This window comes from Terrapene carolina, unplaced genomic scaffold (genome assembly GCF_002925995.2).
Source record: "Terrapene carolina triunguis isolate 2854851 unplaced genomic scaffold, T_m_triunguis-2.0 Scaffold90, whole genome shotgun sequence".
Classification (NCBI taxonomy): domain Eukaryota; kingdom Metazoa; phylum Chordata; order Testudines; family Emydidae; genus Terrapene; species Terrapene triunguis.
The window spans coordinates 1,741,138-1,754,467 of NW_020664441.1; the positions used below are offsets into that span (position 1 = coordinate 1,741,138).

The window sequence follows — 13,330 nt, forward strand, 5'->3', positions numbered from 1 at the left end:
CAGATCCAAATTCTCTTCTGCTGTTTGTCCCCACCTTGACCTAGATCCAAATTCTCTCCTGCCCCATCCTGCTCTATGTGTGTGCCTGGAGCCAGCTCCCCTCCCCTCCCCCACTGCTGTCCTGTTTTCTCCCACCCCTACATCCAGAGCTCCTGTTGGATCCAGAGAACCCTGTACTTTTGCTGCTCTCTCTTGCTCCCCGCCCCCCAAGCATATTTCATGCAGCTGAGACTTTAAAATGCTCCTGGCGGCCTCTCACTTTTCGTAGGGGGGTTCCCTGCAGAGCTATGAGGGGGAGGGCCCTTTACCTGCACCTGTGTGGGACGGTGTTATCTGCTAATTGTTTGCTAATCAGCACTAATTGTGCTCTTGTCTGCCCTGGAATCGCGCAGCACGTTGAACCTGCCATCGGAAATCACTACCAAGTGGCCTTATTATCAAGCCCCAATTAGGAACAAATGCACATTTCATTATCTTGTGACATGGGTATTTTTTTTTTTTTTTTTTTGAACTTAATTAGTTAAAGTTCAATTAATCCTAAAATTGCTGTTCCTCCCCTGCTGCGGATGTGATGGGGCAGCAGGGAGGAAGGCTGGGTTTGGAGACTGGCTTTCTGTCTTGCGTTCGTTAAGCAGAAGCAGTAGGGGGGCACAGGTCATCCAAACTAACTCCTTGGAAGAGCTCCATTGTGATGGCCAAGCAAGGAGCATTCTGCGGCATGCTCTCTGCCTGTTTCAGATGTCTGGGGAAACACACCGGAAACGTTGAGTGTTTGATCAGTTTCAGGATTTTTCCAAGCAAAACCAGATGGGCAGCTGAAGTCAGGGCTGCCCGGGGGGGGGCAAGTGGGGCAATTTGCCCCGGGCCCCACAGGGGCCCCCACGAGAATATAGTATTCTATAGTATTGCAACTTTTTTTATGGAAGGGGCCCCCAAAATTGCTTTGCCCCAGGCCCCCTGAATCCTCTGGGCAGCCCTGGCTGAAGTGAATGACAAACTGGAAGCCACAAAGGAGCAAAACTAGGTCAGAACACACCTAAAAATCCGGGACATGAGACTTAATCATGGCCTCATCCAGCGAACATCCCCCAAAATCCAGCACCCATCTTCAGCTGCACATTCCCCTCACCCTGCAAACAGTGGGATGATAGAGATGGCACCAGGGAAAGCTCTGGCTGGCCTCCTGGGCAACCTGTTGGTTCAAGAATTAGTCACATTAAATAGACATTATTCAGGGTGGGGTGGGGGAGTTTGGGCACTTAAGTCACATGGTCTTGTTTCTTCTCCCTGATTAGATGGCTGTTTTAAAATAGGTCTCTGTCAGTGGGAGATAGGAGTGCTTTGTGTTTAGGGGACTTGACTAGGATGCTGGGTACCTGGATTCAATTCTTGGCTCTGCCACAGATTCCTTGTGGGACATTGGGAAAGTCACTTGGCTACCATCACATTAGCCAGCAACGTGTTTATATCATAATCACAATCAGACCCAGATGGATAGGGAGACAACTGATTTGCAGCAAATGAAAACTGTGAGTTTGATTGCCTCAGGTACCTGGGGCTCACAGTGGGCAGACTGGCCACAAAAGAATTAACAAATCCCAGACGATTCACAGGTTTTAGCACGAGCAATCCTGTGTCCAAAAATGCAGTCTGACACTTCTTGGCTTCTACCCCCTGACATATTTCCCTTCTTTTCCCATAGGGTAAACGTTATAAAAATTCCCTGGAGACGGTGGGGACCCCCGATTCCAGCCGAGGGCGCAGTGAAAAGAAAACCATCAAGTAGGTGCCATGGGACAGCGCGAGAAGGGATGAAAGCCTCAGGTGTTGCCCTGGGGCATGGTGTCTGCTCCAGGCAGCTTCCTAGTAGCTGAGAACTCCTGAACCCCAAACACCCACACATCCCCACACACTGTGCCTTGTACACCCTGCCCCCACACAGCCATGACAATCCACCAACACCCGCACGTCCCTTCACACTTCACGCTGTACACCCTTCCCCCACATAGCCATGACAATCCACAAACACCCACACATCCCTACACACTGCGCCCCATTCACCCTGCCTCCACACAGCCTTAACACCCCACCAACACCCGCACATCCCCACACACTGTGCCCCTGTACACACTGCCTCCACACAGCCACGACAATCCACCAACACCCGCACATCCCCACAGACTGTGCCCCATTCACCCTGCTCCCACACAGCCTTAACACACCACTAACATCCGCACATCCCCATACTCCTTCAATGTCCACAAACACATCCATAGACCCAGAAACTCTGAACATTCCCACACCGTGATGCCTTCAAACAGCCCCATGCCTCTGCACCTCAACACTCCCCAGAGCATTGCCCACACTCCTGTGCCCCCAGACTATCCCATCCCACTTCCCCCCACACTCCTGCACCCTCAAATACTCCCACGCTCAGAGACTCCACACACTTATGCACCCCAAAATACTTCTTTTAGCCCCACCCCCAAACACACCCCTGTGCTCCCAAACAAACCACCCCCAAACTCTCTCACCCATCACTCCCAGCACACACACCTCTCCAAAGGCTCACAGCTTCCTGACCCCCAAACACCCCCCGTCTCCTCCCCCTAGCTCAGACATCTCCCTGACACACACAGCACCCCACACCGATCAGACACCAACCCCAGACTGCACCACTGCCTCGTATGCACCCAGTCACGACCCACAAACTTTCTCCCTTGCCCCCAACACCCCCCCCCCATCTAAACACTCCAGTGCTGCCCCTGTTCGCCAGCCCTGAGCGAGAACAGAGCTTACCAAAGCCAGATCCAGGCTTCATGTCTCCCTGCCCCCCTCAGGCAGCAGGCAACCACCTCCTGGGAGGCCAGGGGACTGTCCCCAGGGCTGCGAGTGCTCAGAGCTGTCTCCTCAGGGTGGGCAAAGCCAGGGCCTCGGGTCCCTCATGCCAGGCTTGTAGCCATGGTGGCAGGGCTTGGTGAGGCTGTTAGGCCATCACGCTGCATCATGCCCGCAGGGGCTGCTGATCGCCAGCCAGGGTCTGCTATAAAAGACCAGGTCCTGCAGCACCTAGTTCCCCTGGTTCTTCCTTCTTCCTGCATGGCCCATGCTCCCCAAAGGGCAGCCAGGGCACATGGAGGGGCAGGGATCCTAGCTGCTCTCCACATTGACAGCCATTGAGGTAACCAATTGAATCTGGGCTCCCATGCCCACCCTATCCCGGCCCCGCTGGACACTTCCTTCTGCAGAAGCCTGCTTGGCTTGGACCAACCACAATGAGATTTATTCTTCTCTATTCACATCTCAGCACCCAGAAGTCCCCCCTGCCCCACAGAGGGAGGGGGAGGTGCCTCATGGTCACTTCTGCCCCATAGAGGGAGGGGGAGGTGCCTCAGGGTCCCCTGTCACCTACAGGGAAGGGAAGACACCTCGGGGTCCCCTTTGCCCCATAGAGGGATGGGGAGATGCCTCAGGGTCCCCTCTGCCCCACAGAGGGAGGGGAAACATCTCAGGGTCCCCTCTGCCCCATAGAGGGAGGGGGAGGTGCCTCAGGGTCACCTCTGCCCCATAGTGGGAGGGGAGATGCCTCAGGGTCACCTCTGCCCTACAGGGGTAGGGGACACCTCAGGTTCTCTCTGTCTCACAACAAGCGGGGCCCTGCTATTCACTCGGTCTCCAGGATGTCTCACCCCACTCTCATGCACTCCCATGGTGTGCTCTGGGGGAATATTGGCCAAAGCCAGGACTTTTCTCGGTGCTTCTCTTTGTTCAGAGGCCAAGGCAGCATTCAAAGACAGAGACGCCAATGGGGCAGTCCCCATACCCGCTCTGCAAAGGACGTGGGGCCGAGGGCTGTAATGTGTGACTGGGCTGTGCTGCAGGAGGGCTCCTAGGATGTGTGCACTTGGGTGGAGAAATGGTGTGAAGGGCTAGTGATGGGCCTGGGGTGCTGTAACGTCATGCAATGGGGCAGTGCCCACTGGGGCAGTAAGATGGGCCCTCAGGGGAACTGGGCCCTGTGACTATGACTGGGCCCCAGGTGGCTCCTACCCACCCGCGCCAGGACAGCGATATCGGTCAGCACTCTGCCTGTTACCGCCACACTGCCCTGGAAACCTGGCGTTCCCTTCTGCGTGGTCTGCGCGGCTGGGGGAGGGCAGCTCGCCAGGGAGGGGGCAGTCCTGGGAGGAGGAACGGGTGGATGACTGACGCACTTCAACCTGGTGAGGGACATTGTCATGTCTATCGCTCCTCCAGGCTGAGCCTGTCGTCTTCCACTGCCTTCCTGAGGAGCGGCCGCTTCCAGTGGGCCTGTGGCTGCTTCCTCCTGCCAACAAGCCTATGTGGTGCCTTGCGGAGCTTACATCATGCCAAGCTCTCTCCTCACCCACCGTGACAAGGGCTGCCCCTCCATGGGCCGGCCAGTAGTGCAGTTATTGTGGCACTCTGGCTGGTGGATCAAGTGTGTGCGCACAGGGTCCCTGGGTGCATGGGATCTTCCCTAGCGTAGGCCCAAGGGTGACAGCGTCTGTCCTCATGTGGGCCAGGGGACCTTGGGCAACATGCCCCTTCAGACAGTGCCCGTGTGGCGGCCCCGTTGCGTGCTCCAGACCTGGTTGATGTTACTGACCACGCTGATGAGTGAAGTGATGAGAGGTGAGGTCCGTGGTGAGTCACAGAGGAGTGGTGTGCAGGCTGCCCCCTGAGAAGAGGAGTCACTCAGGGGACAAAGAGCTAGCCTGAGACACGCCATCCTACACCGCAGACACTCACCCCGTCCATTCCTCAGACACTCCACCCTCTCTCTCTGGGAGGGTCTGCCCACTCCCCAAGGGGTACACTGCCCAGTCGAGACTCTTCGCGCTCTCTCCTCGGGACTCGAAAGCTGCCACTTCCCAGAAGCCTCGCAGGTCTCCCAGCACCAGTGACGATAGACTCTCCAGACAGCTCAGCCTCCGATGCCCAACAAGCTGGCCCTGACTGAGGGAGAGAGCTGCAAATCAGAGAGCCTTTGTCTCTCCCTCTCTCCTCCACCCTTTCTTCTCTCTTTCTCTCCCCACCTCCCTCTTTTCCCCTCCCTGCCTCCCCTCCACTTTCTCTCTCCCTTTCCCCCTTCCCTCCACCGGGTTGTGAGCGAGCCTTGTGCTCGGAGGCGAAAGGCAGTGGCCCCCGGGGCACGCACGGCCCCCTCTCCTTGGCCTTTCATCTCGCTCTGTGTGTTTGGAGAGGCCGTTTCATGCCAGAACCGCAGGAGGACTGGAGGAATTAATGAGGGGAGCCGGGGCTGAGTGCAGGCATGCAGCCTGCCGGGGACCTTTGAAGTCTCTGATGAATTTGCCGCAGTACCACTTGACTTCAAAGGTGCTGCTTGTCGGATCCCACGTACTCCAGGTCGAGCACCAGGAAGCCATTGGCGGCTCTCTGAAGTCAGGAGGCGATGGGTAGATACGGCTTGTCTCATGATCTGTCCATGGCATGAAGTGACCTATTTAGAGTCTGAGGAGATGTACAGCCAGGCAGACGCAGTGCACGCCCTGCTGAATCACGCTCCCTGGCTCCCGCTGCACCGCCAAGTGGGGACTGACCTTGTCCCGCAGGATGGGACAAGAGGGTTACCCTTGGTACAGGTTTTCTAGGAGAGGAGGGTCTCACATCTGGAGCAGAGTGTCATTAGTTCTGGATCCTGTAGGGAGGGATTACACATCTGGAGCAGGGTGTCAGTTGTGGATCCTGCAGGGAGAGGTCTCACATCTGGAGCAGGGTTCCATCTGTCCTGGATCCGTCAGGGAGGAGTTGCACAACTGGAGCAGGATGTCGGTAGCTCTGGATCCTGGCTGCACATCTGGAGCAGGTGTCAGTAGCTCTGGATTAGAGAGGGGCCCCACATCTGGAGCAGGGTGCTATTAGCTCTGGTTCTCCACCTCTGCTGTATTAAGATGAGTCCTGGTGATGGACAATGCCTATCTAGGTGGAAGACAGACAGGGAATAAGAACCCCCTGCTGGATTCATCTGCCATCCCTCTCAGGTTTTTAGTGGCTAGTTTCAAATACTAGTCCTGTGTGTCTCTTGAGTTGCTCCCTGGGTCCCTCTCCTCTCTCCAGCTGGGGTTTCTAGCAAATCTCGAAGTGATGGCTGAGCAAGTCTGACTATAGTCCTGGACCAGTGTCCCTCAGAGGCCAATCTGGGGAGATCCTGATGGACCATCACCCTAGCTTGACTCCCAACTTTATCAAATGTTCTTAGAATCTTTCCATTCCCCAAATCCCACGTCTTCCCATGCCTTGGGAACTGGGTGTTGAGTCCTGCCAGCTCATTTCCCCCTTGTCTGAAGATGACATTCCCCACAGCATGCTGACCTCCAGTGTCTTGGAAGATGTCAGTCGTTCCCCAAGACTGTAGTGGGTTCTGCCGCTGTCCCAATGCTGGAGGGGCTATGTTTTGCACTGCCCCATTGCCAGCTCTAGCAATAATATTGTGAGTCTCAAGCAACTGGGTGTTTTCCTGATGACCCCAGCTCTTGGGCTCGTGAGTCTGTGAGAATCTCAGCTTCTGTGGTAACACCTACAGTGCGTTCCCAGCCCAGTAATGGTTGCCAAGAAAGCTTGAGAGCGTGACTCCCTAATACTCCCAAACCGCCTCATTTTTAGGCCAATCTCATGTTTTTGGGGGCGTACCTCCTGATTTCTGAATGCCTGGAGCCATCAGTTCTGCCATCATCCGGGGGGCAGGGTACTTGGGATGTGGCGAGAACTGCCTTGATGCTGTTTCCAGGAACAGAGCAGGGAGCCTGGCGAGACATTACCAGATTGCCATGTCTAGCGGACTCTCCTTTAACCTGCGCTCCATCTCTCTCTCTCTCCTACCAGCTTCTGGAGGCACCTGCTCCCGTCTTTCTGATGCTCTTCCTCCGTTTGTCCCCAGTCCATCCTCCCTCCGTGTGTGCGTGGGTGTGTATGTGTGTGGCAGGCCGATGCTGCTACAGCTGTGGCTTTTCTTTCGCAGGAGGAGACGGAGCTGCTCTCCTTTCTAACCTGGCTTCTTTCTGGTTTTGGGGGGGAGGGGGTTGATTTTTTTTCTCCTTCCTCCCCTCGCAGGAATTCAGATTCTCTCTCTTGTATTTCCCTTTTCTTTCTCCCCTCTTCTCTGGCCGATGTAGTGATCTAGACAGAGACTTTTGGAATAACAATGACAACACAGTGCAGCAGAAATGGAGCTCCTACCCTCCCAAGGAGTTTATACTAAACATTTCACCTTACGCCCCATACGGTGATCCACGACTTTCCCTCAAGTGAGTCTCTCGTTACCTGGTTTGATCATGTGTAGTGAGTATATGCGCAACCCACCACCCACCCACCCACCCTCTCCTCCCCTTCACCCTCCTCCTCTTCCTCTTTGCTCCACCTCTTCTCCCAACACACTCCACCCCCATGGGCAGACAGCCATGGAGACGAGCAACCCCTCCTGCCCTTCCCCCTCCTCCCTTATCTCAGTGGTTCCCAACCACTGGCACGGGCGCCAGTACTGGTACGCCAGGCCAGTTCCCTGGGCTCAGCCCCTCGCTCCCTTAGGCTCAAATCCAAGTCAGAGAGAGCGTTGCCAGGGACTTCAGTGGCCCTTCACAAGGTACCGCTGCATCGGGCTGCCCCCTTTCGAGGCTGGACCCAAGCTCCAGGGTGGGATAGAGCACAGCCCACCGAATGGGAAGCAGTGATGGGCACTGGCTGGCACAGCCGTGGCCTCGGGACCCGATCCAAAGCTCACGCCAGCCAATGAGAAGCTTGCCATTGACTTGGCCGAGGTTCGGCTCAGGCCCTTCGCCTGCTAGACTGGAACAGCTGCCCCAATGGATTGGGAACCACTGCCCTAAGTGACTCACTGAGAGAGGCTAGCGCCCCCCTCCCGCTGCCCCAGGTCCCCTCTGCTCTCCCTCCCCCCCCCCCCTGCCCCCCTTCTCTGCAGCACAGGATGGGGTTGCGCGTTTGGGTCCCCCCTCAGCGTGTACTCTGCATTTGCACTGTGTGGTGGTGACTCTGGTGCTGGTAAGCTCTCACTAACATGGCTTTTCTTTCCCTCTGCCTGTACTGGTGCCTCTCCTAACAGTTTTCTCCATTGTTTAACCCCTCGTTGTCTATGGGATAACGTAACTTTGCTGCCATCACACACTCACCACCGAGCCGGGGCCGCCTGTTGTTTTTTCTCTCCTCTCCCTGTTGCCGAAGGCTCCCCCCCAGCCCTTTCTTTTGCAGTGCTGATGTCTCTCTTTCTCTCTCTGTCTGTCTGTCTCTTGTCTGTCTGTCCCTCTCTTTCTCTCTCTCTCTCTTTCTCCCCCCACGTGTGGCCTCCTCCCCGCCACCCCCCCCTCGCGCCCATCCTGGTGGATCTGGCCCACCCTAGTGGCTCTCTGCTGTCGGGCGCTAAGTTGGCCGCCTCTTCCGCTTCGGGGTTGGCGGGGGAGCGAGAAGGACGCCTGGGGGAGAAGCAGCAGCTCCAAGAGGACGGCATGAAGAGCAGCCTGTCTGCCCACAGCGAGCCCAGCAATGGGAAGGCGGGGAGAGGCCGATGGCACACGGTGCAGAGCCACCTAGCAGCAGGGAAGCTCAGCCTATCCAAGTGAGTGAGAGTGCTTCACAGGCCTGGCCCGGCCCTATGAGGCACTGCAGCATGGGGTCCAGCAGAGCACGGGGTTGGGTGACTATCCTGCTGTTTGAGTGGCTTATCTGCCCCACTGGGGTCAGGCAGGGGGTCCAGGAGAACGTGGGATCGTGTGAGGGGATTACCCCACCCCAGTGGGATCGGACAGGGCAGTCTGGAATGTCTGAGATGGCAGGAAACACGTCGCCACCTGATGGGAATTTAACCCCGTGTGTGATGAGAATCCCCTTGATCCTTGGCAAAGTATTGTCATTATCTCCATTGCGGTAGCATCTGGGGGCCCCCAGTCAGAACCCAGGGCCCCAGTGTGGAGTCCCTGTCATTGGAAAACAGGTTTGACAACCACCTGTCAGCACTCATCTAGGTACACTTGGTCCTGCCTTAGGTAAGGGGGATGGACTGGATGACGTGCTGAGGTCCTTTCCAGCCCTCTATTTCTGTGATTGTGCTAGGCACTGTGCAAACAGGAAAAGACAGCCTCTGCCCCAAAGAGCTTACAATCAAAGTAGAAGGCTAGAGACCACAGGTGGGTCTAGACAGGAGAGTTTGAAGGAGGACACCGAGGTGTCTTTGTGGATGTCCATGGGGAGCTTCTGCCGTGCGTGAGGGAGAGAGCATGAAGGGGCCTGTCTGAACATTTAACAAGTGGATGATGGAGGCCCTGGCAAAGCAGAAGGGGAGCCGATGTCTTGGCGGCATTGAAGAGACGTTGGGTAGGATGGGGCTAGGCTGGAGAGGAACTTGAAAGTGAGAAGTCATTTGTGTTTGATGTGGTGAAGGAGGAGCCAGCAGAGCGGTGGAAGGAGAGGGGTGAGAATGTCAAAGCTACAAGCCTGGAAAATGATCTGTGTGATGGTGTTTTGAACAGGAGATAAGTGGGGCAGGACTGCTTTTGTCAAGGCCAGAGAGGAGGAGGTTGGTCAAGACGGGGTGGGCGTGGATGAAACTATTAGAGATATGGATGGAAAAGGAAGGCCGGATCTTAGAGGTGGTGTGCAGGAGAACGTGTAGACCCAGCCTGGATGTGAGGACCTACAGAAAGGGCCAAGGCAAAGATGACGCCTAGATTACAGACCTAGGCGACAGGAATGATGGTGGGGTTGTCCATGGCGACTGAGAGAGGAGTGTGAGGAGAGGCCTTAGTGAGTGGGGGTGGGTGGGTGAGAATTAATTAATTTGATGTCCAAATACCAGGGGCCCGTCCCCATGTCACTATTGCTAGCTGGCTGGTTCCCACAGCTGGCAGAGCTGCACCCTCTGCTGTGGGGCAGCACCCCCCGAGCAGCCCTGTGGATGTGCTTGAGTCAGTTAATCCTGGGGATACTGCCTGCTACATGGGCCTGGAAGGGAGATTGCCTGCCCAATGCTCAGTCTCCTGGGGATCAGTGCTAGAAGTGGGGGAGACTTAGAGGTACCAGGCAGGCTAGGGGTTATGCCTACATTTCTGCAAGTATCTGGGGGCAGGGGGAGTAAGCAAGGTAGGAGGCTGCTCAGCTGGCTTTCTACCCCTTCCATGCTTAGTACTGAGCTGGAGGGGGGACGGGGGGGGGGCGCTCTGGTAACTTACTAGTGAATTGCTCCAATGGGTGAACACTCCAATATGGAGTCATTGGTTTGTGTAGTGAAACAGCTGGTAGATTACCCCACTCTGGGGCCATCCCATTCCTACCCTAGGGGGCAGGACCATTCTTAGCCCCACCCCCATGGAGGGGGCTAACGGCAGTAGTGACTTCTTGGAGTCCATTCTGTGTCCAGATTTGGCCTAACTTTTGCAATAAACTAAATTTTTGGGCCCCAACATTTTGCTCCCTTAGTCTGATGTCAGAGGGGAACTTGGAGAAAAGTTTGAGGTTTATCAGTTAGAAAAAAACAGAGTTTCTTTAGGAGACTCGTAACTCAGTTTGGCTTAAAGGTTTTGGACAAGATTCTGGGCTGCTGTAAATTGGCGTAGCTCTATTCATTTACATGCAGCTACAGTGATTTGCACCAGATTGAGGATCTGGCCCTAAATTTCTAATCTCTGTTGGTTAAACTGCCCGAGATCCAGGAAGGTACAGACTCCAATGGTGCAGTATTTAACTCAGATACTATGCTGTGCTGTAATTCACTGAATATCATGTATAATTCTGCACCCTAACTAGAAATACAGCAAAGTAGAAGAACATATATAGATGTATGGTGTGTTTTCACATATAATTGTGCTGAAATATATTCATTTAAAAAAAAACTAAGGAAATTCCCAGACAAAATGCTTTGTTAAGATGCCAGTAAGGTTTTAATAACATATTCAAATTTGTCATTTAAAATTTTGTTAGAGTCTTATTGTTATAAAGAATAATTTGAAAGCCAGGAAATTGTAAGTTAAGATTCAATTTACAAAAAAAGAAAAGAAAGAAAGAAACTGTGGAAATTCAGAGTTAAGGTTCCATAAATAACCTTAACTCTGTCCCTGAACAACCTTCTGTATCCCTGAGACATTTTTCTAATGGCCCTTTCCATACATTTCCTATATAAGCTACATGCCCCTACTATAGAGACCCCTTTCTGTCTTGTGATATGCAAACTGCATTATCGCTGCATTGAAACAACATACCCAGCTACAATCCCTCCTCAAATCCACACTCCTGGACTGTGTCAGGCAGAGCACCTGCCTCCTACCCATTTGATACAGAGTAAAGATCTCTCCTTCCCACCCACAAATGCCCACTGGAGCAAGACAGGACAACACTCACATCACACTTTCTATATATGGTCCCCAGACACATTACCTGTTCCAGAGAGGACTCGCTCAGGTGTTTGGATACCATGGGGGTGGGAGTAGTGATGGATGGATGGATAGATGGAAGGATGGATATATGCATCTAAGGTGGGGTGGATGGATGAGTGTGCATAAGGATGGATAGATAGATAGATAGATAGATAGATAGATAGATAGCGGGGTGTAACTAGCTAGATAGATAGTTTTGACAAACTTTTGAAAATGACTTGAAGCACTTGGCACAGGCACCAGTCTATGACATGTGGTTAGTGCATTTAAGAGTGGGAAATGGGGCAGAGTTAGGGTGTTTGAGAAAATTTAGCTTTGAATTTCTAGACTGTAATGCCTTTGCATTGTCATGAATTTCCCCTTGGCTTTGTCTTTACTGCTTTTTTAAATACAATGGCCCCTGTTTTAAGAAGGTTTCTAGCAGAGGGAATTAATCTACTTTACAGACCTGGTTGTATTTTAATGAAGTTCCTTTTGTTGGGGAGTAACACAGCCACTCCTGTAGCTGACACCTATGATGGGGCTCTCCATTGCATTGTGTGTCTGGAGGAGGTCGACCTGCACTCGCTTGTGCCATAGGAATAGCAGTATCCCGGGGGCGGGAGTAGGTACTAGCAGATGCCAGAGTGCCAGGTGTGCTTGATGCCAGGTTCATACAGTCCCCTCTGCATCAGAAGCGGCTCCCATGCGTCAGTTACTGCTGATAGAAATTTATATATTGCGCTGGCTCGGGGCCTAGAGCAGCCAATTTTAGTTTCCTGTGACTGAGAGGTTGTAAATTGGACTAATTTAGGATTTGATAGAAAACTGAAATGAGGTCGCCGAGTATGGAAGCGAAGGCAGCGGCTGGGAAAGGCCCATCTCTGCTTCATAGCAGGCAGCACAGGGGCCGCCCTTGGGGACTCGTCACCCAGATGGCATTGCTCCTTCCGAATCACATTTGCCAAGGAACCCAAAAATATACGCCAAGCCAGAGGCAATGCCAGCTGGGTGACACACCTCTCCAGGGCACCTGGGTCTTTGAGGCAGACTCTCTGCTTATTCAGGACTTCACTTTTTCTCTTTCCCTTTACTCTTTCTTGATCTCTCTCTTTCTCGATCTTTCTTTTTTCTCTCCCTCTCTCCTTTCTGCTCTCTGCGTGATGCACGAAGGCGCAGCTTCACCATTGTGTTTCAGCCATAATTACAGCCCAAACCCACATGGAAAGTAGACAAGGTTTTCCTGCTGCTGCCACGGTGAAAGCGATTCCCCCAGGGCCCGGCTGGTATGTGCCACGGAGGTGGCATCTGCTGCCACCGTGGCTGGGCTGTTCTTCCTTTGTACCCTTGGGAACCATGCAGGGTCTTAGGTTTGAAATGACCATCAGGGTGGATGGTGAATACCCTGGCCTCAGCCCAGCCGGCTGCTACAGGGACGTCTCAGCCGAAGGCATGTCCTCATGGCAGCAGCAGAGCTGGGGGACAAAGAGGTTAGTTGGGTCCTGGCCACATGCTCCTCTGTTCAACCACATGTTTAGCTACCTGCTTCATTGACTGTCCAGCTGAGTGTCTAACTGGGTGCTCTGTATGCGTGCACAGCCATGTGCTCTGCCTTGCGCCCAGCCATGTGCTCCAGGTGCATGCTCTCATGTGACAGCTGTGTGCTCAGCAACAGGCTTTGTCAAATATCCAGGAACTGTGTGCTCAGCTGTGGGCTCCATCATGTCTTCAGCCAGGTGCTCCATTGCATTCCCAGTTGGGGCGCTTGCCATGTGTTCCATCGTGTGCCCAGCTGTGTGCTACTTTGCATGCTCAGTTTTGTCTGGCTGTGCTCTACCATGTATCTGACTGTTTGTTTATGTGGGTGCTCTACCATGTATCGGTCTGTGTGTTTATCTGGGTGTTCTGTCATGTATCTGGCTGTGTGTTTA

At 53.8% G+C, this 13,330-nt stretch overlaps 1 protein-coding gene across 1 annotated transcript in view; it reads left to right on the plus strand.

Moving 5' to 3' along the window:
- Positions 1-13,330, plus strand: part of SYT7 (synaptotagmin 7) — a 220,207-nt gene that overhangs the window by 148,799 nt on the left and 58,078 nt on the right. The window contains exons 4-6 of the mRNA XM_029911227.1: positions 1,703-1,782; positions 7,158-7,289; positions 8,396-8,611. Coding sequence (XP_029767087.1) covers positions 1,703-1,782; positions 7,158-7,289; positions 8,396-8,611 — 428 coding nt within the window. The remainder of the gene's footprint in view (positions 1-1,702; positions 1,783-7,157; positions 7,290-8,395; positions 8,612-13,330) is intronic.